The 26,888-nt window shown below is 41.0% G+C and overlaps 1 protein-coding gene across 4 annotated transcripts in view; it reads right to left on the reverse strand.

Annotated features, from left to right (window-relative positions):
- SPATS2L (spermatogenesis associated serine rich 2 like) overlaps window positions 1-26,888 on the reverse strand; it is a 148,118-nt gene that overhangs the window by 49,184 nt on the left and 72,046 nt on the right. For all 4 annotated transcript variants that reach the window (XM_016221378.2, XM_087819682.1, XM_016221466.2 and 1 more), the window contains 2 exons: window positions 25,231-25,291; window positions 3,053-3,161 (listed from right to left, as the gene is read on the reverse strand). In XM_016221378.2, coding sequence (XP_016076864.1) covers window positions 3,053-3,161; window positions 25,231-25,269 — 148 coding nt within the window. In that variant the 5' untranslated portion in view covers window positions 25,270-25,291. The remainder of the gene's footprint in view (window positions 1-3,052; window positions 3,162-25,230; window positions 25,292-26,888) is intronic.

The raw sequence follows: 26,888 nt of genomic DNA on the forward strand, positions 1-26,888 counted from the left end.
CCAGGTTCTGTCAATGCTACTCTCACACATATGTGGAACTGCACAGACTCAGAAGAAAAGCCTAACCTGACATGTTAGGCTTTTACCATTGCTCAGCTACAGCAAATGTTTCCACCTATTTTAACTAAGTTCTTTCACTCATTCCAACTGTGCTGGGGGTCATTTCAACAATAACTTATTGGTAAGGAGTACATCAGTTTTTTTCATATAAAGAGGTACTTCTCAAAGAGTAGCTTTTATTTTTTTTTATTGTTTCAATATATTTTTATTGATTTCACAGAAAGGAAGGGAGAGGGAGAGAGAGATAGAAACATCAATGATGAGAGTCATTGAGCAGCTGCCTCCTGCACGCCCCCTGCTGGGGATCGAGCCCACAACCCGGGCATGTGCTGTGACCGGGAATCGAACCCGGATCTCCTGGATCATAGGTTGATGCTCAACCACTGAGCCACGCTGGCTGGGCAAGAGTAGCTTTTAAATGTATTCTTTTAACCATCCAAGCATGCTCACACAATCTCATTACACTAATTATTCTCTGCAGTGAGTGTGTTGGCCAAACAAAGATAAACTGCAGCCTGGCCTTTATACCAAATTTCAAATTAGTAGGGTTCCAATTATTGAGTCTACTGTCACTGTTGGATAAGCAGAGGCCATATTGCTTTGACTGATGTTTAGAAGGGCTCATTATTCCTATTTACTCAAAGTTTCCAATTCAGTGCCCTTCAGAGGCTTTTGGAGTTACATGTACTTGAAATAATACAACTGCACTTAAAAATAAGCTATAATTCAGACTTTTTATTAACTGGGCTTGCCTTCCTCTAATTTTCCCTGAGAATGAATGCTTCCCAGTATTTTCCTTTTGAAGAACTTGGGGAAGTCACTTTCATTGGTTTTCTTGTAAGTCAATCAGCAGCTAATAATCAGTAAGGTAGTCCTTACTTATAGTTAAGCTTCAGTTTTCTAAATAAAATTTTAAAAATGTCAAAATCTTGTCCTTTTTAATCAGAGGGAAGAGATGAGTTGCTTCCTGCTTTCAACTGCAATATTCAATTATTCCTCTGGTTTTCATATTTTGACATAAATTCTATTCACAATTTTTAAAAAATTGAGCTTTTAGAGAGTAATTTTGAAGAAAGATCCATGTTTACAGATAACTTTGAAACGGTTATTATTAAATTTTAATTATACTGAAAATGCTTGGAGTTTTTTAGGCCACTCGGAAATAGTGCTTTTAATATGCCACGTAAATGACTCCTAATAAATATTTTTGATTCTCAGTGGTTTTTAAACAAGTTGTCTTATTGGTCCCCAACCACAGTGCCACGAGGTTCTCAGTGATCAACAAGGTTTCTTTGTTTTGTTTTTTAACGACGCCTCGACACTGACAGGTGAACATTTGAAGGACAAGCAGGTGCTCTGTTTAAACACAGACAGATCTGACGACAGCATCAGTTACCGAGCATCTGTGCACCTCATCAGGGCCCCTCTGTAATAACACTTTCACTGTGGGGCCGCAACCCAAGGGAGGGTGGGGAGGGAGGCGGATAGGAACCTTCTTTCTTTGCTAAAGCTCTTTCCATGCGAGTGATGTTGGCAAGTGAAACCTGCAAAGAGTTTATCTGCGCCAGGATGTGCATGGTTCCAAAGCTTTTTTCTCGAGACAAACTGCACCGATTGCTGCAACGCCAGATTAATATTGCGCTCTCCACTAGTAGTTTTTTATGACTAAAGATTCTCTATCTGCTAGTCCATGAATCAAGGTAAAACAGAAAAGCTATGCACTATGAGTCTGCTTGCAGGTGTATTTTGAATGATAATAATTTTTTAACTCAATTAGGGCCTTAAGCCTTGGCTGTGGACATCAGAATGTGAGCATGTTGCCTGGCCCCAAGACCTTGCCTGAAACGCAATTATACTTGTAGCAACTTAGGGAGATTACTCTATTCCTAGGAGATTACTCTACTCCTACTCTACTCCTTTATCCTTAATGGATAAAGTGTGAACAGGATACAGCTGAGAAAGGTGCTGCTAAGTCTCCCCTGGCCTTGTCTGTCAGGTTATGTTTAGCTAGTTCAGATTTATAAAATAGAAACCAGCACCAGAAGAAGGCACTACGAGAATCAAGGACAGGTTGAGATCTTGTTCATAAATGAAACATTTTATTTGATTAGAAGAGAACATCCCCAGAGTGTACAGGAAATCTAAAGCAGTAAGTTATACATTTATAGATTAAAAACATTCTGAGACTTGAGAGTCTATAACATCACTGGCAATGGGCTGTCTAAACAACAATTTTTTTTTAAAAAAGCAAAAAGGTTCTAGAAGTGGACAAGATGAACAAAGATTCTGATTAATTAGGCAAACTTGAAATAAAAAAGTAAGGATATTAAGGAATAAACCCATCCTCCCAGGTACAAAAGCATTACATTCAAGGATTCCAGTCATAAAGCCGAGTAAAATGGCCCTGGTTGATGAGAAGACTTTCCAGGTCGGAAATGAGGTCCACTTGCCTCCATTCACCAGGACACCGTCAAATAAAGCACATGCTTAGTAACAACTGTGAATGACTGCTAGACAAGGGAATTAACAGTACGGCAACAGGAATCCTTTAGAAAATATTTAAAAATATCTACAGTGTTTCTGTTAATGATGAAAATAACTCATGTTCTTACTGAGCATGTATTGTGTTTTTAAAGATGCATACATACACATTTTTTAATATACCTTTATTGATTTCAGAGAGAGGAAAGGAGGGGGAGAGAGAGATAGAAACATCAATGATGAGAGAGTCACTGATTGGCTGCCTCCTGCACGCCGACTGGGGATGGAGCCCGCAACCCGGGCATGTGCCCTGACCGGGAATCGAACCCCGATCGCCTGGATCCTAGCTCGACGCTCAACAGCTGAGCCACGCCCGGCTGGGCTAAAGATGCATATTTTTATGAGAAAGTATTAGTAATGAATTGGTACTCAAGTGCATTTAAGGAAAAACATACAAAAATACACAGAATACTTAGTTCTAACATCTTCAATTCAGGGGACGTGTACTTACCATCCACGAAGGCTTGCACTGCCTTATCTACATTAAAGTCAAACTGCTGGAGCACCAGGACTATTTCATTATTGCTTTTGTTGGGAACAACTGATCGAACTGCATAGATCTGTAAAGGAAAACAAAGGAAGCTGAAAGGGAAACATATAAAGATGTTCCATTTCTGAATTTCTCACTGGATAGAATTATAACTGTTAGAAAGGCTTTGAGAAGCCACTTAATCTTGCCATGAAGCATACTCAGGCATTTCAGACCAGTAAAGATTCATCCTGGTAATCACCTTGATACCCACTTTGTTGTGTACACATTTCTTACAAAGGTCCCCTTGTTAGGACTTTAATAGCAAGTGTGAAAAGCCAACTCTGGTTTAGTCATCTACCCTCCCGTAAGACTCCAGATGCACACAAGACGTGTTTGCAGTGAAGACACAGATGTCTTCTGTCTCAGGCCCTCCTCTCCACTGGCTCGGGGGGGATCTTGGGAAAACATGCAGAAATAGCTTCATGCCCCGCTTCTCTTATCTGCACAGTGGAAACAGTCATCTTGAGGTTCACACAATGTGTTGTGAAACTCCATTAATGTTTATAGAGACATAAAAATGTAGGCATTGTATTTTTGAAATGGCAGTCTTAGCCATAACACAGAAAATGTTCCCAAACAACTTCTGAAAACCAAACATTTAAAGCACAGTAAAGTAAATACACATGTGAGCTCTAAGGATTTCAATAGATTAGGTTGATAGTCAATTTTTAATGACCTGTATGTATTTCTTGTGAAATTTAGCACGTATTCTTTCATCTGGCTTAATCGAATGAACTGATCTTTACCTCACAGAACTTGCAATTTCTATAGGATGCTCTACTTTAGTAAAACCTGGCTCACCAGCTGTCTATCAAAGGGATTACTGTAGCTGCTGCCGACAAATACTAGAGTACTGCATGGTGCAAAGGTAAGTGGCATCGTAAGGATGATCATGAAAGCACTGCACGATCTTTATGTATTTACATCAATGGTGATTTACGGCCAGTTGAGTTTGCGAGTTACCTGCAGTTTATTGTAATCAGACTCATGGCATACATATTATATGTGTCTGACATGTGTAATGTGACTCAATTGACTAGACAATTTAATTGAGCAGTATAGCCTATTTCCTAATTATGTTAAGAAATATGTAGTCTTCTCCATATAGAACAGTATGTAAGAGTATTTAGCTTATAATGAGAAAACAGTACAATCTATGGGTATATGACTTGTAGAGGTTCTGACACTATAGGTAAGAAAGTTGGTTTTGAATCTTAACAATCATAAATGCTAACTATGTGGGTGTTACTGAGGACTCTAATACAATATATGTATTTGTATATATGTGACTCAAGATGCCTCCATTTTTTTTTCTATTCTCACACTTTATGGTTCTTAGTTTTTCTAGCCTCTATATTAAAAAACAGTAACTTCTTCAAATCTAAGTTCTTTCTCACTGTCTCGCTTTAAAAATCCATTCAGTGAATATTTTTTGGATACTTACTATGTAACAAGGCACCAAACTTTCTGGAACTTATAGACTAGAGAGAAGTGTACATGTTGATCAAATGATCACGCAAATATATATTTATACCCTGTGATAAAAACGATAAAATCATATGACAGGGAGACATGCCTTTATGTAAGTATGCTGAGATGCTAAGTGAGACAAGATGAGTGGGAGGTAAGGGGAAAGGCATTTTAGGCAGAGGGACCAGCATGAGCGAGGAGCAAGGCACAGAAGAGGGGAGGGTGGCTGGAGGTGAGTGAGGAGGGAGGCAGTGGGGAGGCTTCTAGAGTGTAAGATGGGGCCAGAGATGGGCAGGGACCAGATCATGCAGGCCCTACAGGGCTGTGCAAAGGATCCTGTCTTGTGAGCATCCCCCAATGATCCTTTGTTAAATTGTCCTTTATTTTTCATTGATTGTGTTAAAAAGATAGGGCACTGTCTCTCTCTCTAGAGAGAGAGAGAGAATTATATATATAATTTTGTAAGTTAAGATGTTGATTTTGTACTTTTATATATTGCAAAATGATTACCACCATAGCATTAGCTAACATCTCTGTCCCATCACATAATTACCTTTTTTAATTTTTTTTGTGGTGAGAACATTTAAGATCTACTCTCAACAACTTTCAAGTACATAATATAGTATTATTAGCTATAATCACCATGCTGTACATTAGATCCCCAGAACTTGTGAAAACTTATAACTGGAAGTTTGTGCCCCTTGACCGATATCTTCCCATTTCTCTCTCTTTTTAAAAGAAGCCAAGATAGAGAGAAAAACAAGAATAAAAACAGTTGTGTCCAACAATAAATACCAGTGCATTGGAGTTGTATATAATATTACATGTTGCCTTTCCAATGTAGTTCTTTTAAATAAAATTCTAGCATTTCAAGTTTCTGTAGTTGGTTAGTGTTATATAAAATTTCTTAATAATCACCATTAGTATTACCACATCAGCCATGTCCTTCTAAATAATACAATGCTTAATTATTAATTACATCAACTACACTATACATGGGTTTGAACTGTGCAGGTCCACTTGTACTTGGATTTTTCTAAATAAAAACTGTAAATGTATTTTTTCTTCCATATGGTTTTCTTTTTTTTTTAATGTTTTTATTGATTTTAGAGAGAGAGCAAAGGAGAGGGAGAGAGAGAAACATTGATTCCAGAGAGAAGCATCAATTTGCTGCCTCCTGCATGGCCCCTACTGGGGATCAAGCCTGAAACCCAGGCATGTGCCCTGCTCAGGAAATCCAGCGGGCGACCTTTTGGTGCACAGGGATGACGCCCAACCAACTGAGCCACACCAGCCAGGGCCATATGATTTTCTTAACATTTTCTTTTCTCTAGCTTACTTTATTATAACACAGAATACATGCAACATACAAAAATGTGTTAATTGTTTATGTTATTGGCTTCCAGTCAATAGCTGGCTATTAGTAGTTAAGCTTTTGGGGAGTCAAAAGTTCATCTCGAATTTCTGACTGCGCAGGGAGGGGGTGCATGTCCATAACCCCTGTGTTGTTCAAGGGTCAACTGTAGTTACATTAGACCAGGGTTTTCAAACCACCTACACAGCTGTGTGATCAGTAAAGACCCACAATTATGGAATAAACATAAGCTAACTGTTCTACCTGTTTCCGGTCTGTCCTCTACAAAACATAATATACTGTATCATGTTAAGACAAAACACAGTATAAACTACGGCTTATAGAGACACTTCCTTTTTAGATGTCTATACGACTCTTGCCTATTCCACGTTAAAAAAAATACAACCCTGGTCAGATACAGTAAACATCTATCCTTGTCATTGTATATATCTGAGCTCTGAACATATCCTTAGAAAACTGTCAACAACTGAATTCTAGTATCAAATCTAACTATGAATATTGGATACGATTCCCAGAGGAAGATACTTAAGACAGAAATATCAAGGTTTTTAAAAAATGAGAGAAAAAGGGAAAAAATAGTTTCTGCTTACTCTTAGATATTCCATGGCAATGTTGAATTCTAGTGAATTTCTGGCCAAGCTCTGTTTCAGCTTAGCTGATGTGAAGGATGTAGCATTGTTTCTCCACCTTATTTGTATTCACCACATTAATTTTCCGATGAAAATGTCTTTGAGAAAGTTGGTGGAATTGTGTGCATTCATATGTGCGCATAAAAATACAGGCACCTCAAAGTGTCACTATTCATGACGCAGCACAGTCTTAAGGGGCCTAAACATTTAAACCTGACAAAGACCTCACAATGAAGTAGCCTTAACTATAAGGAAGGGGTAACAAGGGCAGTGTTACAGTGAGGCTGTGCTGAAAGGCAGCCTTTGCATTTGGAAATGAAGCCCCCGGAGGAATGGATCAATCAATGCGTGACTAATGGTGGTTTGCATACGGGGAAGTCATAAAATTCACCGCAGAGGCTGTTTCTGGCGCTGCTGCAGACAAACAGCCCCACAGCCCGAGCCGATTTCATGTGCCTGCTGTTGCAGCTTCACACGAAGCCCCCTGTTCAGAGCCGCACTTGACTGCATCCCCCCGGGTTCTCGTGCCATCAACCGAGTGGCCCAGTAGGGCCAACTGGCAGCGGTGCAGGCTGTCAGGTGACCGTCGGGACCCCTGGTTAGCAGTTCATTTAGCAACTGCTTTGCCTTTCCCAAACCACGTTCCCCTGCTTTGCTTCTGAATTAAGTCTGATCTGGCAAATTCAATTTGCTTTTGAGAAATCTGCCTTCTGCACCTCAAAAGTTGTTTTGATTCAGCCTTCAGCGTTTTAATCTCGCCTTCCCTCCTCTCTCTGGGGCTTTCTATCTGGCTGCGCAGGTTTTGCCCCAGTCCGCCTCCGGCCCGCCTGCTGGCATTTCGCCCTCACTGAGCAGCGAGGCCCGTTTGATTCCAGCTCCCTGCATTAACCTCCCTCCTCTGGACCTGAGCTGTCTGGTTTTAGAGCTGTTAGCAGGCTCCCTCATTCACACTGGGCATTTTTTGAGCCTGTCTGTGATGACTCCTTAGACATTCTTCTTGCCTTACCGATGAGTCATTTAGACTATGTCTGAGTTTCAAAAATGGTTCTGATCAAAGTGTCCAGTCCACCTACACAGCTGTGTGATCAGTAAAGAGCCAGTATCATCAAATAAACATAAAATAGCCGCTCTCTCCGCTCCCAGGCGCTCCCCTGCAAACCCATCCTGAGGCTGCTGCCAAACTGCTCTTCCTAAAGTTTAATTGTGACCATTTTACCACCTTCCTTTCTTAGAATAGAAGTCAGTCTCTACAACCTGGCATTCAAGGCCATCAGCAACTGGGCTCCAATCTGCTTTTCCAAACACCCTTCTTGCTCTGCCCTTTACCAACAAGCACAAGCCCAGTGGGGCTTCCCACTCACCTGTGTGTGTTTTGCCTTTGACCTGAGCCATGCCTGTTTGTCCGCATCTTTCATTCTAGCTGAAATGCCATGTGTTCCATGAAGTCCTCCACCGTCCCTGCCTGAAGTCATCCCTGCCTCCTCTCAATTCCCATAGCCCTTAGCAGTTGGTCTCTTTTAACCCCTGGCACCTGCTACTTTATATCAGAAGTGTTTGTGGACATGCTGTGTCTAAGAGAGGGTGCGTGGCAAGGGCAGAAGCCTCCTTTCAGACATTTTTGCATAATCACCATGCCCACTTGAAGGAGAGAATGCCCACTTGTAGGTCTACCAGGCTGCTGTTTGTGAATCAAAGGAACAGTCCACCAGCATTTTGGGGCCATCCCATCACTCTGCACTACCACCTACAGTAACAGAGGGAGAGTCTCAGTTGACTGTGATGTGACCTAAATATTACATGGGTAGAAAGAACACATATATGTTCTTTAAATTTCAATAACAGAGATGGAAAAATTATTTATAAGGCTTGATAATTTTATTTTCTTTAAAAGGTGTTCATGGTATTTTGTGGATTTTAAAAAATATGAGATGGTATAGTAACTGCTTATCCTTCCGAAGCTCAACCCTCCAGACGGATATTGTCTGAGCTCCCATTAAGTGACAGCTTCTGAGGACATGAAGGGACACCAGACACAGCTCCTCCCCTGAGAGGGACAGAGCAGCAACTGAGCCAGAACCACCCGTGCCAGGAAGTGTGTAATTACACCATGCTGTCTTTAGGAACAAGGTAATCTGGTACTACAGAGAAGAGAGCAGTTAATGCTTTATAGAGGAGGGACACAGCCAAATGTCATGGAAGGAGCTTTGGAATTAAACACACCTATGTCCTGATCTCGGCTCTACTATGTACTATATGACCTTGGATAAATCATTGAAACTTGTTTCTGTAGCTGTAAAAATGAGGATATTGTTTGCTAGAATCTCTGTAAAAATGAAGAGATGATGCATGAAAGTATCTGATATAGAATTGGCATATATTAGCTGCTAAATAAATTTTAAAAAGAAAAGGGCGGGAGCATTTACATTGGGCCACAAAGGAGAAGGGTCTCTCTAGGTGTAAAGGTTGGCATGTCTTTGAAGTTAAAAGAACATGTGGCTAGTGTGTTGGCCAAGACTTATTAGGGGAGATTGCCCTGAATACCTCCCTTAAGAACTGCCCTCCACAGCTTTGGTGAGCAGTCAGTGGACCCAAGGCTCTCCTCAGTCCCCCCTCTCCTGCAAGCTGATTGGTATCATAAGGACGCCCATCTTTAAGGTGACTAACAACATATGTATTTTTTCCTCCCTCCCATTCTTTCACTTATTTATCCACTAAATGCTTTCTATATTCAGTCACTGTATGAATGGTTGGATATAACAGTAATAAAACAGATATGGTCATTACCATACCTAGAGAGGAAAACAGATGCAAACATGTGTATTTAAAAATATATATAATTGCAACTCATGCTAAGTGAGTGATACGAAGGAAGCAATCAGAATACACTGACAGTGATCACAGCGGTCCAGAAGTAGGCTCAGTGAAGAGACAATATGGGCCAATCAGATTCTCTGCACAAATGGGATTCTGCACAATTCAACACAAAGGGGGAGAAGAGAGGCATTTTGGAGCTGCCTCACTCCTGCCTTGCACAGAACTTTTCCTGAAGTCCTATGAGACCCTACTAGATCTTTATAATAACCTCTTTTCAACTGCACTAGTTTGAGAGGGTCTCACTTTCTAGAACAAGTATCGAGTGCCTAGAGGCAACATTAGTAGCTAGGGATGAAAGCAAAAATAATAAAGCCAAATAATCACTCCAACTGGAAAAGGGGAGAAATGGACAACTTTAAAGATAAATTCAGTTAGCATGTCAATGACAGATGGGAGAAGAGAGGCTCATGAGCTTTGTTCACATACCTCTTCTAGCACTCATATTGCCATAATTATCTACATATGTGACTATTTGCCTCACTGGGATATGTGTTCTTGAGTGACAAGGACTGTATCTTTATAGCCGCAAGGCCTGGAACAATGGGTGGCATTCAGCAGATGATCCATAAATGTTTGTTCAATAAATGAATGAATGACTGAATGAACAAAAGGAAGTAGAGAGTCTAATATGATGGTCACTGAAATATTCCAGTTTATTTATTCACTATTTTTTTTAGTGCATATCTCTGGATTCAGCATAAAGTATTACACAGTATTATAAAGTATTTGAGCCTAAAATGCATGGAATGCCTCCTAGGTCCCAGGCACCGCATATGGCCAGTCCTGGCCTTGAGGAGCTATAGTCTTGGAGGTGAGCTTAATCTTATCCCCTGCAGTAAGGACAGCAACCAAACAGCCAGTAGCCTCCTCTCGCACCAGTGAGAACCAAAGTTATTTACGGGTTTGCCGTTCTTGCAACTTTGGAAGGAATTTTATAATCAGCTTTGGTCACATTTCTCAAAAGCTGAGTCATTCAGAGATGCCTTAGAAACAGCTCGTCTGGGTACGTTTTGCTTCACTTGCTGGGCCACTAACATAATCTTCACACTAATGAAGGCACTCCTCCCGTGAAGCTTCCTGGGGAAGAAAATACTCTTTGCAGACCAGTACCTTTGCATCAAGGATAATTCTATAATTTAATTGCCTTTCCTAGTATCTACTGTCTGCGAGCAAAAAAATATGCATGAGTTGTCATGTTCTACTTGGTTGACTTTTGGGAAATTAACACCAAGTGTACAAATCAAAATTAACTTTTTTTTTTTCTGGCAGGAAACCAGGATTAGAAGGAATCATGAAGATTTGAAGGTGGGGGAAAAATGCAGTTTTCATAGGATCGTGGGAAGTTTAAAGTAAGACTTTGAGATAGTCTAGTTTTGGCTTCTCAAACTTTAAAGTACATTCAAGTCACCTGGGGACTGATTAGAATGCAGATTCTGCTTCAGAAGCCTGGGTGGAGCCCAATATACTGCATCTCTAACAAGTTCCCAGGCGACGCAGATGCTGTTTGTTCAAGGATGTGGCAGGCAGAGTAATGACTCCCTGAAGATGTCCATGTCCTAATCTCCCAGAACCTGTGAGTATGTTAAGTAACATGGCAAATTAAGTTTGTGGATAGAATTAAGGAGGTTGTTAATCAGCTGGCCTTGAGATGGGGAGATTATCCTGGATGGTCTCAGTGGCCTAATATAGTCACAAGCGTCCTGGTAAGTGGGAGGAGGAAGAGTGTCAGAGTGATGCAATGTGACAAAGACTTGACCAGCCATTGCTGGGTTTCAAGATGAAAGGGGACTATGAGCCAAGGAATGCAGACAGCTTCTAGAAGATAGAAAAGGCAAGAAAACAGTTCTCCCTTAGAGCCTCCAGAAAGGAACATAGCCTTGCTGACACCCTGATTTTAGCCCAATAAGGCCCATTCAGCACTCCAGAACTGTAAGGTAATAAATTTGTGTTGTTTGAAGCCACTACATTTGTGGTGATTTGTTAGAGCAAATCCCATTCGTTACAGCAATGGGAAACTAACACAATGGACCACACTTTGAGGAACCAAGTCTGCTCCTTTTTTCCTCCTAATGAAGATGTCTTTCTCTTTCCCATCAACTATCCTCTTTTTAAAAAATACACCTTCCAGGGAGCAGCTCTCTCTCCCTATACACACACGTTTTGAAGGAATTCTGTTCATTCGAGCTAGATTTTCTGAGGGAAAGTGAGATAAATCTGACAGCCTTTGCCCCAGGGAGCTCACAGAACGGTAGGAAAATAAGGCAAAGTCATAAATAACAACTAACTCAAGAGTCATTCTGACAACAAAATCCCCTCTGAATCTCACCTGTTCTCCGTCCTTCCTTTCAGTACAGATTCTCTTTGCCTTTCACCTGGACTCTGGAAAAAGCCTTCTAACTGGATTCCTTGGCTCAGTTTCTCTTCTCTGCAATCCATTTCAAACAATCACTGCACAATTAATCTCCCCAAAGTACCCGAGCATGTTCACTAACTGAGGGAAGGGGCCAGCAATGAGAAAGAATGTGAAGAGGAAAGACAGGAGATAAATTATGCAACAAAGTCCCGGGTGGGGGGTGGATATCAAAACCCCACGTGGAAAAGCAAGCTTTGGAAAGGAGGGGGTGATGGAGGATGGTTCTGTCTCGTTCTCAGAATTCTGAGAAAGGAGGAAAAGAGAAAAAGGAAGAGTGAATATATAATAAAAATTTGAGATTGTGAGAAGGAAAATTTAAGAAAACTATTTCCTCTGTGTGAGCATTTTTAGATTTTGCTTAGGGCTAAAAAAAGTGAAAAAGGGTTTAGAGCTGCTTTTTGGGACTGTGGTAGGAAATGGCCTAGATGAATGAAAGGAGGCTGAGCAGGACCCAAGGCCCACGAATGCTAAATAGCACAGAGCTGTCGTGGAGCCAACTGGCCTGGCTTTCCCCAGCGATTCTCAATAAGCGAGAAGCAGGGGCAAAGAAAAGGAAGGATCCAAGGTTACAGCAAGTCAGAACCACAGTGGTAGATCCTAGGACTCAGGGATCCGGGGGCTGAGAACCATCCAGGTAGCCCCAAGGCATCAGTGGTCTGTGAAGGGAGACAACGGGCTGGGAGACCAATCTCTCAGGGATGAGAGATTCTGTGGAGAAAGAAGAGCAGATGTGGAAGAGAGCAAGGGGATGAGAGAGGGAGAAGGTAGGAAGGATGTGGCCAGAAAGGGGATTCGAGATGATGCCAATCCTTGGTTCTAGTTCCGCCTTCTGGTAAGCGGGGTTTTTTTGGTTTTTTTAAACCAGCCTTTCACTTTTTTCAAGGAAATGAAATATTCCCCAGAACTCTATGTTTTATGTAGTAAACATTTGCTCTTTAGCAGTTTTTCATAAGCTGTGCTTCCTAAGCTTTTACCGCCCTGGTCAAGCTCTTCTGCGTGTCTCCTGCTGAAACGTGGTCCTGCCGATGAAGCACAGTGGAGCAGAGGCGGTTGGGTCAGAGCAGGGACTGTGGGACCTGTCCGTCCTGGCTGGACCCTGCACATCCATGAAAGGAATCTGAGATGGCATTAGCACTTTTAGGAGCCACATCAATTACTGCCTCAAAGGAAGCTTACTTTGCTACTAACACACCCAGACCTATTTCTGTGACAAGTGCACCCTGTCTCATACCTGTGCAGCGACTAGAATGCAAGGGTAGGATTTTGCATTCATCTTTATTAAATTTCAATCTGTTAAGTTCTGACCCACCACTCCAGCCAACTGGTATCTTTCAGAAACTTGCTTTTCTCCACCAAGAACAGGGCATGCATTAGCTATTCCTCCCAATTTTATATCATTTTAAAAATTAGTTGACATCTGTATCTTGTCCAAATTGTTGATTTGAATTTTGGACAGGCCAGAGCCAAGTATGGAAGCCAAAGTATTGCCATGAGAACCTCTCTCAGAGTTGATACTGATCTTTTAATCCAAGTTTATATGTTTGTTCATTCAATTCATTCAGTCACACTGTGCACACTATGCTAGAAGCTGAGCTGGAGGCAGTGGCAGATACGATCCCTGACCTGCTTTAGAGCTGAGTCTAGAAAGAGTGATGCTTGATGAGTGTTATAGAAGTAACGCTCACGTCTGGGTGCCTGTGACAAGGGGACCTATCCTAATCGCGGGTCAGGAAAGCCCCCTCTAAGGGCTGATGTTCATTAGAACTGAGGGTGAGGGGTAAGTGAGACTAAGACAGGACAGGGGAACTGGAGAAGAGGCGGAGGATTCCAGGGAGAGTATACACCTACTAACGGACAGGACTGAGGGGCTAGAAGCACATCCAAAGGCATGAAGCTCCAGGCTCATTGGAGGATCATGAAATGTTACCAGAAAGGAGGTTTCAGAGGAAGCTGGCTGAAAAAGGCATGTTGGAAAAGTGGGCAAGGCCCTGCCAGCATCTTATAACATTGAGTCTTACTCTAAGGGCGAGCCACTGAGGGGTTTTACTCAGAGGAGTGTGACATTCGTGTATTTGAGGAGGTCGTTTTGGTGTCTATGTGGATGACATGGAGGAGAGTAAATGGATGCCAGTTAGGATTTAAAGCAGTATCTGGAGGAGAGAAGGTGGGCCGAGATGGGGCAGTATAGAGACTGACTCACAGATTATTGGGGAGGAAGTGAATGACTTGTGTTTAACTAGGTGCAAGGACTGAGGAAGACAGGGGATCTGGAAGGCTCCCAGGTTTCTGGCAGGAGCATTTGTTTACATGGACAGTGGTGTCATTTCTTAAGAAAAGGAGTAGTGGCTGCAATGGAGCACTATGCAAGAAGGGAGGCATGCACGTTCAGGTATCTAGAAAGCCGCTGAATTTCTGAATCTGTAGCTCCAAGCAAGACCCGAGCCAGGGATACACGTTTGGGCATTGTCAGTATCAAACAGTGGTTCTCAGCCCTGGCTGCAGACTGGAGCAACCTGGTGAGTTTTAAAAATATACCCAGACCCGGGATCTGCTTTGAACAATTAAATCTGGGCCTGGACACTGATTATTTTTTTAAGTTTTCCTAGTGTTTCTAATGTGTACACAGAATTGAGAGCCATGAGGGAGAGACGTGAAGGAAGTCACAGACAGGCAAGGGATAGTGTGGAAGGAAAAGAAAAGAGGTGGCATAGGAGAGACCTCTTTCTAGTTATAACCGCTCACCCATGAACTAATTTACCTGAGTGCACTACCTACTCATCCACATCTTTCATTATCTAATAAAAAAAAATTTCTTTATTGACTTTTAGAGAGAGAGGGGAAGGGGAGGAGAGGGAAAGGGAGAGAAAGAGAAACATTGATCTGCTGTCCCAATTATTTATGCATTCACTGGCTGCTTCTTGCACGTGCCCCGACTGGAGATCAAACCTGCAACTCTGGTGTATTGGGATAACTCTCTAACCAACTCAGCTACTTGGCCAGGGCCACATCTTTCATTATTTATGCATGATTTTGAAAACATCAGTTCTAGTTTAGAGCAGTTTTACTTTGTGGGGGGTTATTCCAGTTATCTATTGCTGAATAACAGGTCACCCCAAAACTTCCTGGCTTAAAACAACAATCAATCTGTTAGTTTTCAATGTTTCTGTGGGTCGGGAATTTGAGAGGAGTTTGCTGAGTGGTTCTGCCTTGGGGTCTCTCACACGGGCAGGTGGAGGAGCTGGTAAGGTTGGGGAGAGGGATGCTGGTGCAGCTGGAGACTGGCTGGACATCTCTCCCTCTTCATGTAGCCTCTTCTTCCTGTGGTCTCCTCAGGGGCTAGTCCAGGCTTCCTCACAGCATGGTGGCCTCAGAACAGATTGCTTACATGGCAGCCCTGAGCTCCAGCACAGTCATCCCACCGGGAGGAAGAAGCTGAAGCACTTAGCTCCATAAGTCACACCGGGTCACCTCCTTCCCACTATCCTGGTCAACCAGTTCCAAAAGCCCACCCAGTTTAAAGAGAAGGGGCACAGACCCCACCTCTTTAATGGGGGACATACTGATGTGGTCACTGGAGAATACAATCTGCCTTAAAGGGTTAAAAACAACTACCTAGGTTCCTTTCCATCAATTCTGAATCTATACTCTGTAAATTCACTAAGTTTTTGAGAGAAAAAATAATTTAACAGTTGTTATAATACCTAATGAAAACTGATAGCTTAAAAAAGTCATATAACTTCTTTAGTTCCTAAAAACTTGACTTGTTGTGGAGCAAGAGATACATACTCAAGTGGACTTTTCTCCTGTCTAAAAAATCATTAAAATCTCACAGCCAAAGTATCTTAAATCTTGTATTTTTCATATCAGAATTCTTACTTTTAATCTGACACTTGTAGTATATACACTCACATACACACTCACACATACACACATATCTCAAAAGGTTGCTATCAGTAGCAGTTGCCCCGCTAATCTCTACTGACATAAGCAATGGGCTTCATAAACATTTCATTTCACCCATTTAGCGAGCACGTATTCAGTGTATACCTGCATATTTTCCATAATTGTGCTGGATTCTTCCTCATATTATCCCAGAACTACTAGCTCACTGCATATAATTTAGGGCAGGGTGAGGCCCGGAGCCATTGGAAGTCTGTTTTCAGCCAGCCTGTTACACCCACAAAATTTAGGACTTAGGTAAATATTTTCTCTAGTAAAATCCATATTTGAATTTATTAATGAAGACAAAAAAGGCAATGTTATTTTAATAAGACATTTGTTTTTGGTATTTTAATCAGAATGGAAAAGTAAGAGAGTTTTAATTTATCTTCTGCTTCTAACTTAAGACTATTCAGTAAAAACCTTGCCTCCTTTTCTCTGGAATTTAAGGTTTCTACTTGGATGGGGGGAAGGTAATTATTGACATCCACTCTCCCTGGGGATTTTTTCCCTCATTCATTCACAGAACTTTTCAGATAAACAGTACCATGAAAGCGTAAGTCACTAATACCCTTTAATCAATGCAAGAGTAAAGGAGTTAATTACCCTTTAGTCAATGCCAGAATAAAGGAGCTAAGTTAATCTCTCAATTACATCAACCTTGGATATTTCTTCACTGTGGCCTGAAGGAAGGGGACCATTTAAACACCGCAAAAACTAGGAACACACTCTCTTTGGGGGAAATCTATTTGTTCACCCACATACCATTTTTAATTTTAATAGGATTTACCAATTTTGAAAAAAGGCATGCTGGCTTAAACACCAGTAAAAATTATCATCCAACTGGCCAGATCTTGTTTTCCCAGTGATTTTATGAGTTTGTTCGTTTGCTTTCCCTCGAAAGGCAATAAAAAGAGTTAAAGCTGGCTTGTGCCTTAGTAAAATAGCTAAAATTACAGTTCGAGCCAATGAAAAAAAATTAACAAATGTCCATCGGATGAGTAAACAAAGAAAATGTTGTATATCTATACAATGGAACGTTATTCAGCCTTGAGAAAAGAAAATCCTGTCGTACGCAACAGCATGGATGAACCTTGAGGACACTGTGCTAAGTGAAATAAGCCAGTCACAGGACAAATGCTGCCTGATTCCACTTATATAAAGTATCTAAAACAGTCAAATTCATAGAAGCAGAGAGTAAGAATGGCGGTTGCCTGGGACTTGAGGGGAAAAGTAGTGGGGAACTGCTGCTAAGCTGGTATAAAGTTTCAGTTATGCAAAATAATTAAGTTTTACAGATCTGCTGTACAATATGGTGCTTATAATTAATACTTTATCATATGCTTAAAGAGAGTAAGTCTCATGTTAATGTTCTTACCACAATCAAAGACAGATGCTGACTTTAAGTTATGTAAATGATCCCCAGTCACCATTTCAATACATTTTTATTGATAATTATCTTCGAGGACTGAAAAGCAGAGTTTGGAAGGATCTGTAGACAGGGCAGCAACAGAAATGCCATACCAGTGAATGGTAAAAGGACCTCAGAGATGGTTTAACCAAACTCCTTTATTTTTATAAGAAACTGAGTACAGAGAGGTTATGTACTACATTCAAACTAAAGCAGCTACTCTGTATCAGGACTGAGGCTGCCCGTGGCCCAGTCCCCTTCTGTGGTCTTGCAGGCAGGCACCTGTGAGGTGGGAAAGACGTTAGAGTGGGAAGGGTTCTGGAGTTCCTCTATGTCTACGTGAATTCCTTCCTTTGGCAGATAAGGAAACTGAAGCCCAGAGAGGTTACACAATGTACCAAAACACAGGGTTTTACAGTAGAATTAACTTGCCCCTTTGTTTCCTTGAACATGGTTAGAAATAGAATATACTTTACAGAAAAATGAGACAACTAAATTTGCCCTCTAGATGAGAAGACTCTCTATACTACTGGCAATATGACTCAGCTCACTAAGAGAAGGAAAAGCCTAGAGTTTGTATTTTAATTTACTAATTACTTTAGAGCAGTGGTTCTTAAACTTTTTATTAATGCTCTTCAATAAACATAAATCACATGCTCTTTTTTATGTTTTAATTCCCAAACAGGTATTTTAATTTCCTTTCTAAATATAGCATTTTGTTATACCCTTAAATATTGTGCTGGCTATGGAAATCTCCCCCTACAGAAAGCACAGTGGACTGACAGCCCAGCTGTCACCCCTGTGGGTCCACCAGTACCTTGGTACCCATGCCACGCCCCTCCCCCCAGCCCAGGATGCTCCCAGTCAAACTGAGGTGGTGGTGCTACTAGTGAGCTCCTTTCCGAGGGATGCAGGCCTCCCCGGCGGGCAGCTCTGGCCCCGGGCCCGCCACCAGCCTGCCCACCCACCCGCCCTTTCTTCGCCCTCTTCTTTCAAAGATGTGAGACCTGCCTGAAGTCTGCAGACTCGCCCTACCTGCTCATGCTTCCTTCCTCTCGTTTTTTCTTTTATAAGCACTGCCCCCAGCCCCTGCTGAAACCTGGTTCTCATCTGACCCCACCTTGGCCGCTGTTTCTTGGAGGGCCTAAATGAACACAAATGTGCCTTCGCTCATACATAACCTGTCTTTTCCCCACTGACCTTCTACTGCTTGTCCCAAACCAGGACGGCACGCAACACTGCCTCTTCCTGTCGTCCTAATGCCTGAGGCTCACCATATAAAATCTTGGCTCAATCGGTTAACTAAATATCAATTAATAATTATTTGGGGGCATAAAGTCTATGATATTACTATTATAGGAACTATTAAGTACACAAATTAAAAAGTTCATTTGTGCTTATAAGGAGCTTGTAATCAAGTTGTGAAGAAATCACAGAGAAAGAGTGGTTTTAATAATAATAATATGGGCAATATAGTTTTAAGGGCTGAATCAATCAGTTTAGCTATCTACCTACCTATTTAATCTATCTAGACAGATTTTTAGTGCTCAAGGTCAGAAGAAGAGAAACCATTGCAGTCTTGTCATTTTTATCTGCAAAAATTGGATAATTTAATATGAAGGATCCTCATGAGAAAGAACTAGAATATTGGTGAAATACCCATAAATTCCAAGGGACTGCCAACAGAAGTAACATTTTTCCTGCCGCCAAAAGGTTTTAATTTTTGTATTCTTTAGCATTAATCATCTATCTTATATATACCTCTCAGCCACAGTGGAGAAGGGGCTGCAATGGAAGGCTGGAAGGAGAGCAGGCAAAAGCAGAACAGAAACACTGTGAATTCTAAATGTCTAGCTTTGAACAAGTGATGTGATGCTAATCCCACAATAGTAAATTTCTTATCCCCTGAAACTGATGCTGACATTTCCATTTATTCATTCAGTTCCTTTAGACTCCTTGTCAAATCTCTTCTAGTTGCCAAGCAACAATAACAGCAAGTTCTATACACAAGCATTAGGCAATAACTGTTATCAAATGTCTCTTTTTTTTTTGAAAGGGAAATTTAATGACCCTTTCCTACGAGAAAATGGTGACAAGAACTTGTCTGTCGTGAAACCTGAAAGCTGTGTGTGTGGCTTTGTGTTCTTGCTGTTTGAACTGAAAGGTTGGGCTAAATTGACTTCAACACCCTTAAAAACTTATGAAATTAAGATGTGCCCCCAGAGCTTGCCTAGTTTGGTCTTTGAAAAAAACTGCATATCATTAAAACTTGTCCCAAGTCCCATGAAAGGAGTTCTCTATTAGATGCAGTTAATATTTTAAATCTGCACAATGACAGGTCTCTTCTGTACTTTCTCTGATCCTGTTAAAACCTCTTTAATCAAATGCTGGGTTTTTCTGACCATACTCCACCCCACAGAAAGACTTCAGCTGTATTTTGGTATTTTGTAAAACAGATAAATAGATCAAGGCAGTTATAGGAAATGAATAAAATGAGACATATGCTCACCTGTTGTGGACAGACTCTAGGACACAGTCTGTCTCAGCCATCTGCAGAAATGTTGAGATGACTCTTTGTTCCCGCTGTGGACAAGAGGCTCTTCTCCCCTTTTCTATTCCTCCTCAAGATGATTATCATTTACAACCCCACGTACCTCTATAATATTAACAGCTCTAAAAGCTATCACAATAAGTGGTACAGCTCAGCACAAATATTCTAGGCTGAGCTATTCCTCATTCCCACCGCATCACATTTTCTAGTCTTATTTATTTGCAGTGAGGCTCAGCCACAACTATCAAAGTTTGAAAAAGTCGAGTCCAGTTTCATGTTCTTTTTCTTATTTGGGCTTTTTATTTTGTTTTCTTTCTCATCTCAGTTCCATGTGAATATATATTCTGAGTTCCAAACAAAAATGTTAACTAGAGCTCCTTTTCTATTTTTTAAATTGTAAAATAAACAGATGAGCTCCCCCAGATCCTGCAGTTTATATGATTAAGAGCTCATAAAGCAGCTCCACATTTATTACTGCATTTGATGACTTTTTTGAGTAGGTATTATTATCACATCGAATCTATAGAATAGGGAGCTGAGGCCCATACAAGAAAAGTGATTTGCTCCAGGCCGCTCAACTAGTAATTGGGGAGCAAATAATCTCTGCTTCTGTCTCCAAACTCCATACTTTTCCCACGACTTTACCTCCCTAGAGCTTACTTCCCAAGTGTACTGCATTCTCTAAGGTGATTTAGGGATCAGTTCTCAGTTCATAGCTGGACACTCAGGAATATTAACCCCATTTTACACACAAGGATCCCTTCACTTTCCATCACCAAACTTTATTGCTGAATTGTGTTCTATTTAAAATGACTTATAATAACGCATGAAAATATCTAACTAAAATTTTTATTTTGTCTATGCTAGTTGTAATAATCCTTTCTTATTCAGTTGAAAATTACATGTAACATTTTATAAATCAATTTGGCTTGGTACCCTAGTGTTTTATATGAGAAATAATGAAATAGTCACTACTGAGTCCTATCCTTCACTCTGCTATGATTTCCTAATACTGAATTTCTTTAAAAATATGTAATTTAGAATGGAGCTGTAGAAGTGAGTATGCCCTAAATATAAGATCTCCCATTAACAAAACGAGACATGAGGCTTCCTTCCTTCCTTCCTTCCTTCCTTCCTTCCTTCCTTCCTTCCTTCCTTCCTTCCTTCCTTCCTTCCTTCCTTCCTTCCTTCCTTCCTTCCCTCCCTCCCTCCCTCCCTCCCTCCCTCCCTCCCTCCCTTCCCTTTAATGTTTTTTGTCATAGTGGAATATGCCTAGTTACACACCAAAAGACATCACTTGTTATCGGGAACCTATCTGAAACCACCTGTATTTGATAAGTATCTCATAAACATGCCACTTTATGGCAGAATCACCTAAGTAACCCTAGTTCCTGTTTCTAGAAGCAATTTAAAACTTGCTTTATTTAATAGCAAAGAGAGTACTAAAATGAGATGACACTGCCATTAACCTATATTTCAGTTTTCAAGAAGGTTTGAGATTTTGCAAATATCGTGAGTGGGAAATGTAGTCTCTGAAGAAGTTAACTATTCAAGCAGGCATGCCCACTCATTCGTTATCCATTCATCTGATTCTAATTGGGGGTCACCTAGGTGAAAGGGCCAGTCCATGGCCCCCAGGAGCACATAATCTTACCTGAGGAGACAGACAACTAACCATCACAACTCAAAGAGTGTTGTCTGCACACAGAATGCAGAAAACCCCCCTGAAGCAAAAAGAACAGAAGTACAAATAATTCAGGTGGCGCAGAAGAAGGAGAAGAGATATCTGAAAGGTTCATGAAAGGAAAGCAAGTGAGGATTGGATCCATGAGACAGAGAAAACTGCCTTTGCAAAGTCCTGGAGGCAGAAGCCTTCAAGGTCAGGATGGCTGCTGCAGGGGGCGTGTGGAGAGGTGACAAGATAAACGTGTAACGTGGATGGGGTCGGATCATGCAGGAGATTGATCACACATGTCATACTAAGGAGACTGAACTTGGGCTCCAATATTTCCAATTTAAATCCTTGCAGTTGTAATCCAATAATATAAAGATATTTTAAAATAAAAGTCACAGAATATCAATCGTAAATTTCAGCTGTCTTGGATATTAAACCTTAAGTTATTAGCTCCTCCTTTGAATTAAAAGCTGCCTGAGGACAGAAATTATTTCCTCATCAAAGCACCTACTCCTTTTCAATTCATCCAATAGTGGAGCTACTAGAGATAACTGATGAGTTCATTTCATTGCAAGGCTTTTATTGAGTATTTAATTTCCCATAGTGCTTGACTAGATATTGTATAAGAACACTACACAGATCTGTTCTTAGATTTCTGAAGCTTATACTTTATAATTTAAGACATAACAGTTGATATTATTCTTAATTTTCAGAACTAAAATGCCATTGCTCTGTGTGACAGATTGAGAAACAAACTAATCACAAAAAGGCCATAAAAGCTAATAACTAAAGGAAATAAATGCACTGAAATAAATCAAGGTAAAATTATAAATGATCAGAATTTTCAGTTGTTTATTATGATTTATCTTATTGAGTTGAGAAATCTATTAACCTTTTGACATAGGAAGATGGAATTTGCTAATTGAGTTAGAGGAGCTCCACTTCCATTGTCATGTGGATTGATAATATTTACAACTTAAATATCACCCACCTTCAAAATAATGCCAGTATTTTGATAAGTTGCTGACGTGGGGTAGCAGAAACACCACCTACTGTTAATCTTCATATGCGTAAGTGACACTGACCATGACGGGGAGATAATGGGGCACCTAATGCCAGCGCGTGGAGCGTGTACACTGAACCTTGGTGGTGTGCGCTGACAGATGACCCATCTTCCCTCACTGGCTTGATGCCACCTCTCTTTTGAACAAGACACTCTGTCTTTGACTGCTGAGACTACTACGCTGGTCTGTCTGATAGTTATACTTTGCAGGGAATCAACTGCTAAGACTCTGATTGTTTAAAGTGCTTTGCCTCCGCACAGCCCAACTTTAGAACTGCTCAATCCATCTATGACCAGACATTTGAGAAGGGGCCAATCTCTGGTCAGCACTGTGGTGCTGGGCCCAGTTTCTCAAACTGGGGAAAACACCATCTCCCCTGAGCATGGAACTGTGGGTCAGGGAGAATATGAAGCCGTGACATAAAAGGGGCACATCTTTCTGCTCTTGTGTGCTCAATGGTCAATAAGTAAAAACAGTTTTGTACTAAAATAATACATGGAGTATATTGTGGAATATAATGGATTAAAAAATGAGCATCCATTTTTGAGGTAACAAATAAAACTCCAAGAAATTATATGTTGGTGGAAGTTGGTGTTTACCATGTCCAGAGACATTTGGGGTGACAAGTTAGTTCTGACTCTGACTTTACCCTCAGCAACTGTGTCCTCATCAAACAGGAAAACCATTTAATATGAAGATTTAAAAAACATGTAGCATAGCAGCTGACAGAGCCAGGGTGAGTTTCTTAAAAATATCACTCCAAGTCATGCTTCTTCAAACCTTTCAACAGCTACTTTTGCCCTTTGAATAAAGGCCTTCATGGCTGTGTCTCAGGTTCTAAACCCTGGTAAAGCCTGTGGGGTCCTTCTAAGAATCATGTCTTAAAATTCATGAAATAAAGTATATCTTATTACAAAGGAAACCACTCCTGCTGAAATAAAGTTAAAATATTAATGAAAAAACAAATCTGTGCTACGATAATATATGTGCTTCTCTATCAACATCAAATAACACAGTAAAGTGTAGGTTCTATAACTAAGTGATTCTGAAATAGTGATGAACAAACAATATTCAGGAGACCAGATACCTATTAATTGGATATGAAGATACCTGTGATTTCCAGTTGTGAAAGTCACAGGTACTCCTGCTGCCACCGTGGGTATTGTTTTCCTTTGCCTACACTCATGATTGAAGGAAAGGCTAAATTTCATTTAGGTGTTGGCAAAAATGAAAATGTATTTTTCCCCATTCAAGTTCATGAAACCCCGGATTCTACCCATGGATCCATTAGAGGTCCAGGAACACAGATGAAGAGCTGATATTCTACCAGCACTGGGTCCTGCCTCAGTCTCTCATCTCATCTGTATCACCATCCCTTCTGCCTGCCATGCTGTGGCCACACCACCCTCTGGCTCTTCAAACACATTCAGCTTAGTCCACCCGGCCATCTGCTCTCGCTTTTCTATCTGGGATGCTCTGCCCTCAGATCTTTGCGTGGCGTTTCTTTCCTGTTCTTTATGTGAGCTCAAATATCACCTCCTCCAAGAGCGCTGCCCTGACCAACGCCATCTAAGGATGCCACTCCCCTTGCCACCCTACTTTCCTAATGGTAGTTACCACTATCTGAAACGACTGTGTTCATCTAAATGTTCGTGAGTTTATTCCCCATTTCCCTCCCTAAGCGAGCTCCATGGGAGCAGGGACCTCATCTCCATGTTCAGGGCCATATCCCCAGCACCTAGAATGGTGTTTGGCACAAAGTAGGGGTCTCATGCATCTTGGCTAAATGAAAGAAAGAATAGTAAGAACTCCACAAATGTTACTTCTCTCATCCTTCACTGTGTGTTTTAGGTGCTATGGGGATACAAAGGGATGAAAGACAAATTCCTGCCCTTAAGCAGTTTACAGACGAGTGGAGGTGGGAAGTGGCCACGTGGAAGGCGGAGAGAGTTTTGGTCCCGGCTGTCCCACTCCGCTGTATGACAGGGGCAAATCTCTTCTAGGGCCTCCGTCCCGATGAATGGGTTGGACAAATTTATCTCCATGGTCTCATATGGCCTATGGTTTATGATCATTAAGAGCTAACAGGGCAAGTGAGGGATTGTGACTTGTGACCCTAAGTGGGGGACAGTTCACAGAGGACAAGAGTTGGCAGGACTCTGAAATGCAATCAACCTTCAACAAACGAGAAGGGGGGATTTTCAGAGTCATGATCTCTCATTGTTGAAAAACTTTAAAGGCTACACAGCACGGCCACAGGGTGAGGCTCTGGATAGCTCTATGTGAGGCCATTTCTGAAGATGCAGCATAATACTCCAGCTCTTAGATGCAACCAGATGTTTAAGGGTATGGACTGTAGAGCGGCACTGCCTGGGTTCAAATCTCAGCTCTGTCGCTTACTATCTATGTGCTTTTAGACAAATTATTTCTCTGTGTCTCATTCATTCCCTCCTCTGTAAAATGAGAAAAACAACAGTATTAACTTTATGAGGTTATGGTCAAGCTTAAATGAGAAAATGAATTAATATGCTTATCAAAAATTCCGTAAATGCTACTTATGATTCTGCTGGTTTCCTAGGGTGCCAAACTTACTATATAGCCACCCCAAACCACTTTCCCCTTCTTCCACTGAAATGGAAGTTTTACCAGCCAGAGATTACATCATCCAGGCTGGAGTTTCTGCAACTTTATCTTACCTTCTCCTTGACATTCACGTGAGTATTGAGTTCAGCCATCTTGTTTCTAGTGGAAGAAGCCCTGTAAAAAAGTGGGGAAAAAGATTAGCTTTAAAGTTTTAAAATTGATTTCCCAATGTGTTATTTTTATGCTCTCTTCCAACCTAGTAAACAATTTCACTCTGACATAATCATAAATACCATTTTGGAATGTAAAAATACACTTGTCTTTTATATGTTCTAAAAGCATGTTACAATAACTCTAGAAGACAACGTACAATATTTTATTCATACCGTATTGACGTGAAAAATGACAAAGACAGATGGGTGTGCACCCAAACTGCGCCTCTTCTTATTATGCAAGAGAAAGGTGGCCAAAGCAGCGAGAGGAGGAAAAGTGTACCTATATTAACCAAGCACCGCCCTTACAGTCCTTACTGTCCCAAAGCTTTTATCAGCCTCCAGTTAAAATAACAAATATTTATTGAGCCTTTCCTACATGTATTTAACTATATCATGCACTGGAACAACGACTCCAGAATTTAAATAGAAGAAACACTGTATATAGATTTAAAACTTGCTTCCTCACTTACCAACATATCATGAACATCCGTACCTTTACCATATTTTTAAATGACCATAAAGTCCTGATCTCAAGTTTCAAACGGACCCTTACGACTGTCCATAATCCTTCTGTTTCCCTAAGTTCTTAGTTTTCTGCCTTTGGTGTCCAATCTTCTTTGTGAAGTGGCCCCTTCTGAGATGTGTATTCTTAACATCAAGCTGTGGTGTTTTTCTTTCTTCTCATGTGCTCTAAATCTTTCACCGTTACTATAGAAGCCAGATCTTAAGTCTTTAATAGTTTCAATCTCTTTTTGAAATAGAATATAAATGACTTAAAATGAGCTAACATATTGGTTCAGATTAGCAGCTAGACAGGCCAAGATATCAATATACTCCCTATTTGCATGTTTAATGCTTTTTGTCAATCAAGATCCACTGAAATACCTTCCTAGATTCTTTCTGACTTTTGCTACAATGAGTGTATCTAGTATTGATACGTTTTAGGGATAACTTGCAAAAATTCTTGGATTTCTCCCCATCATTTTCTTTCTTTTTAAATCCTCACCCGAGGACATGTTTATTGATTTTGGAGAAAGGAAGGGGGAAGGAGGAAGAGAGAGAGAGAGAAACGTCAGTCAGTTGCCTCTCACTCTCTCACACGCCCCTGATCCGGGGACCAACCTGCAACCTGGGCATGTGCCCTGGACAGGGGATCAAACCTTGACCTTTTGGTGCCCAGGACAATGCTCCGGCCAACTGAGCCACACAAGCCAGGGCTCCATCATTTTCTTTTAAACCTAGATCTAGTACACTATAAATTCAGATCCATTACCTTTTATTGATTTTAGGATGAAAGCTTGGAAATACGTGATCTTAACTCCAGTACCACTCAAATAGGAATCCTCACAGATACACTGTTATATGTTACCAACTATAGTAAGATTCTCTTTTTATAATTTTCCAAATGACAGAGCCACTGACAGACACATGTATGCAGTCACAGTAGCAGGAGAGACCTGCATCCTTGGTCCCCCCTAAGGCCGCTCCTTCCCATGTGCTCTGCTGAGAGCGCCCATCCCATTAAACACACCTCCCAGGTAAATAACTTCCAAATG

Source organism: Miniopterus natalensis, chromosome 8 (genome assembly GCF_054644295.1).
Source record: "Miniopterus natalensis isolate mMinNat1 chromosome 8, mMinNat1.hap1, whole genome shotgun sequence".
Taxonomy (NCBI): domain Eukaryota; kingdom Metazoa; phylum Chordata; class Mammalia; order Chiroptera; family Miniopteridae; genus Miniopterus; species Miniopterus natalensis.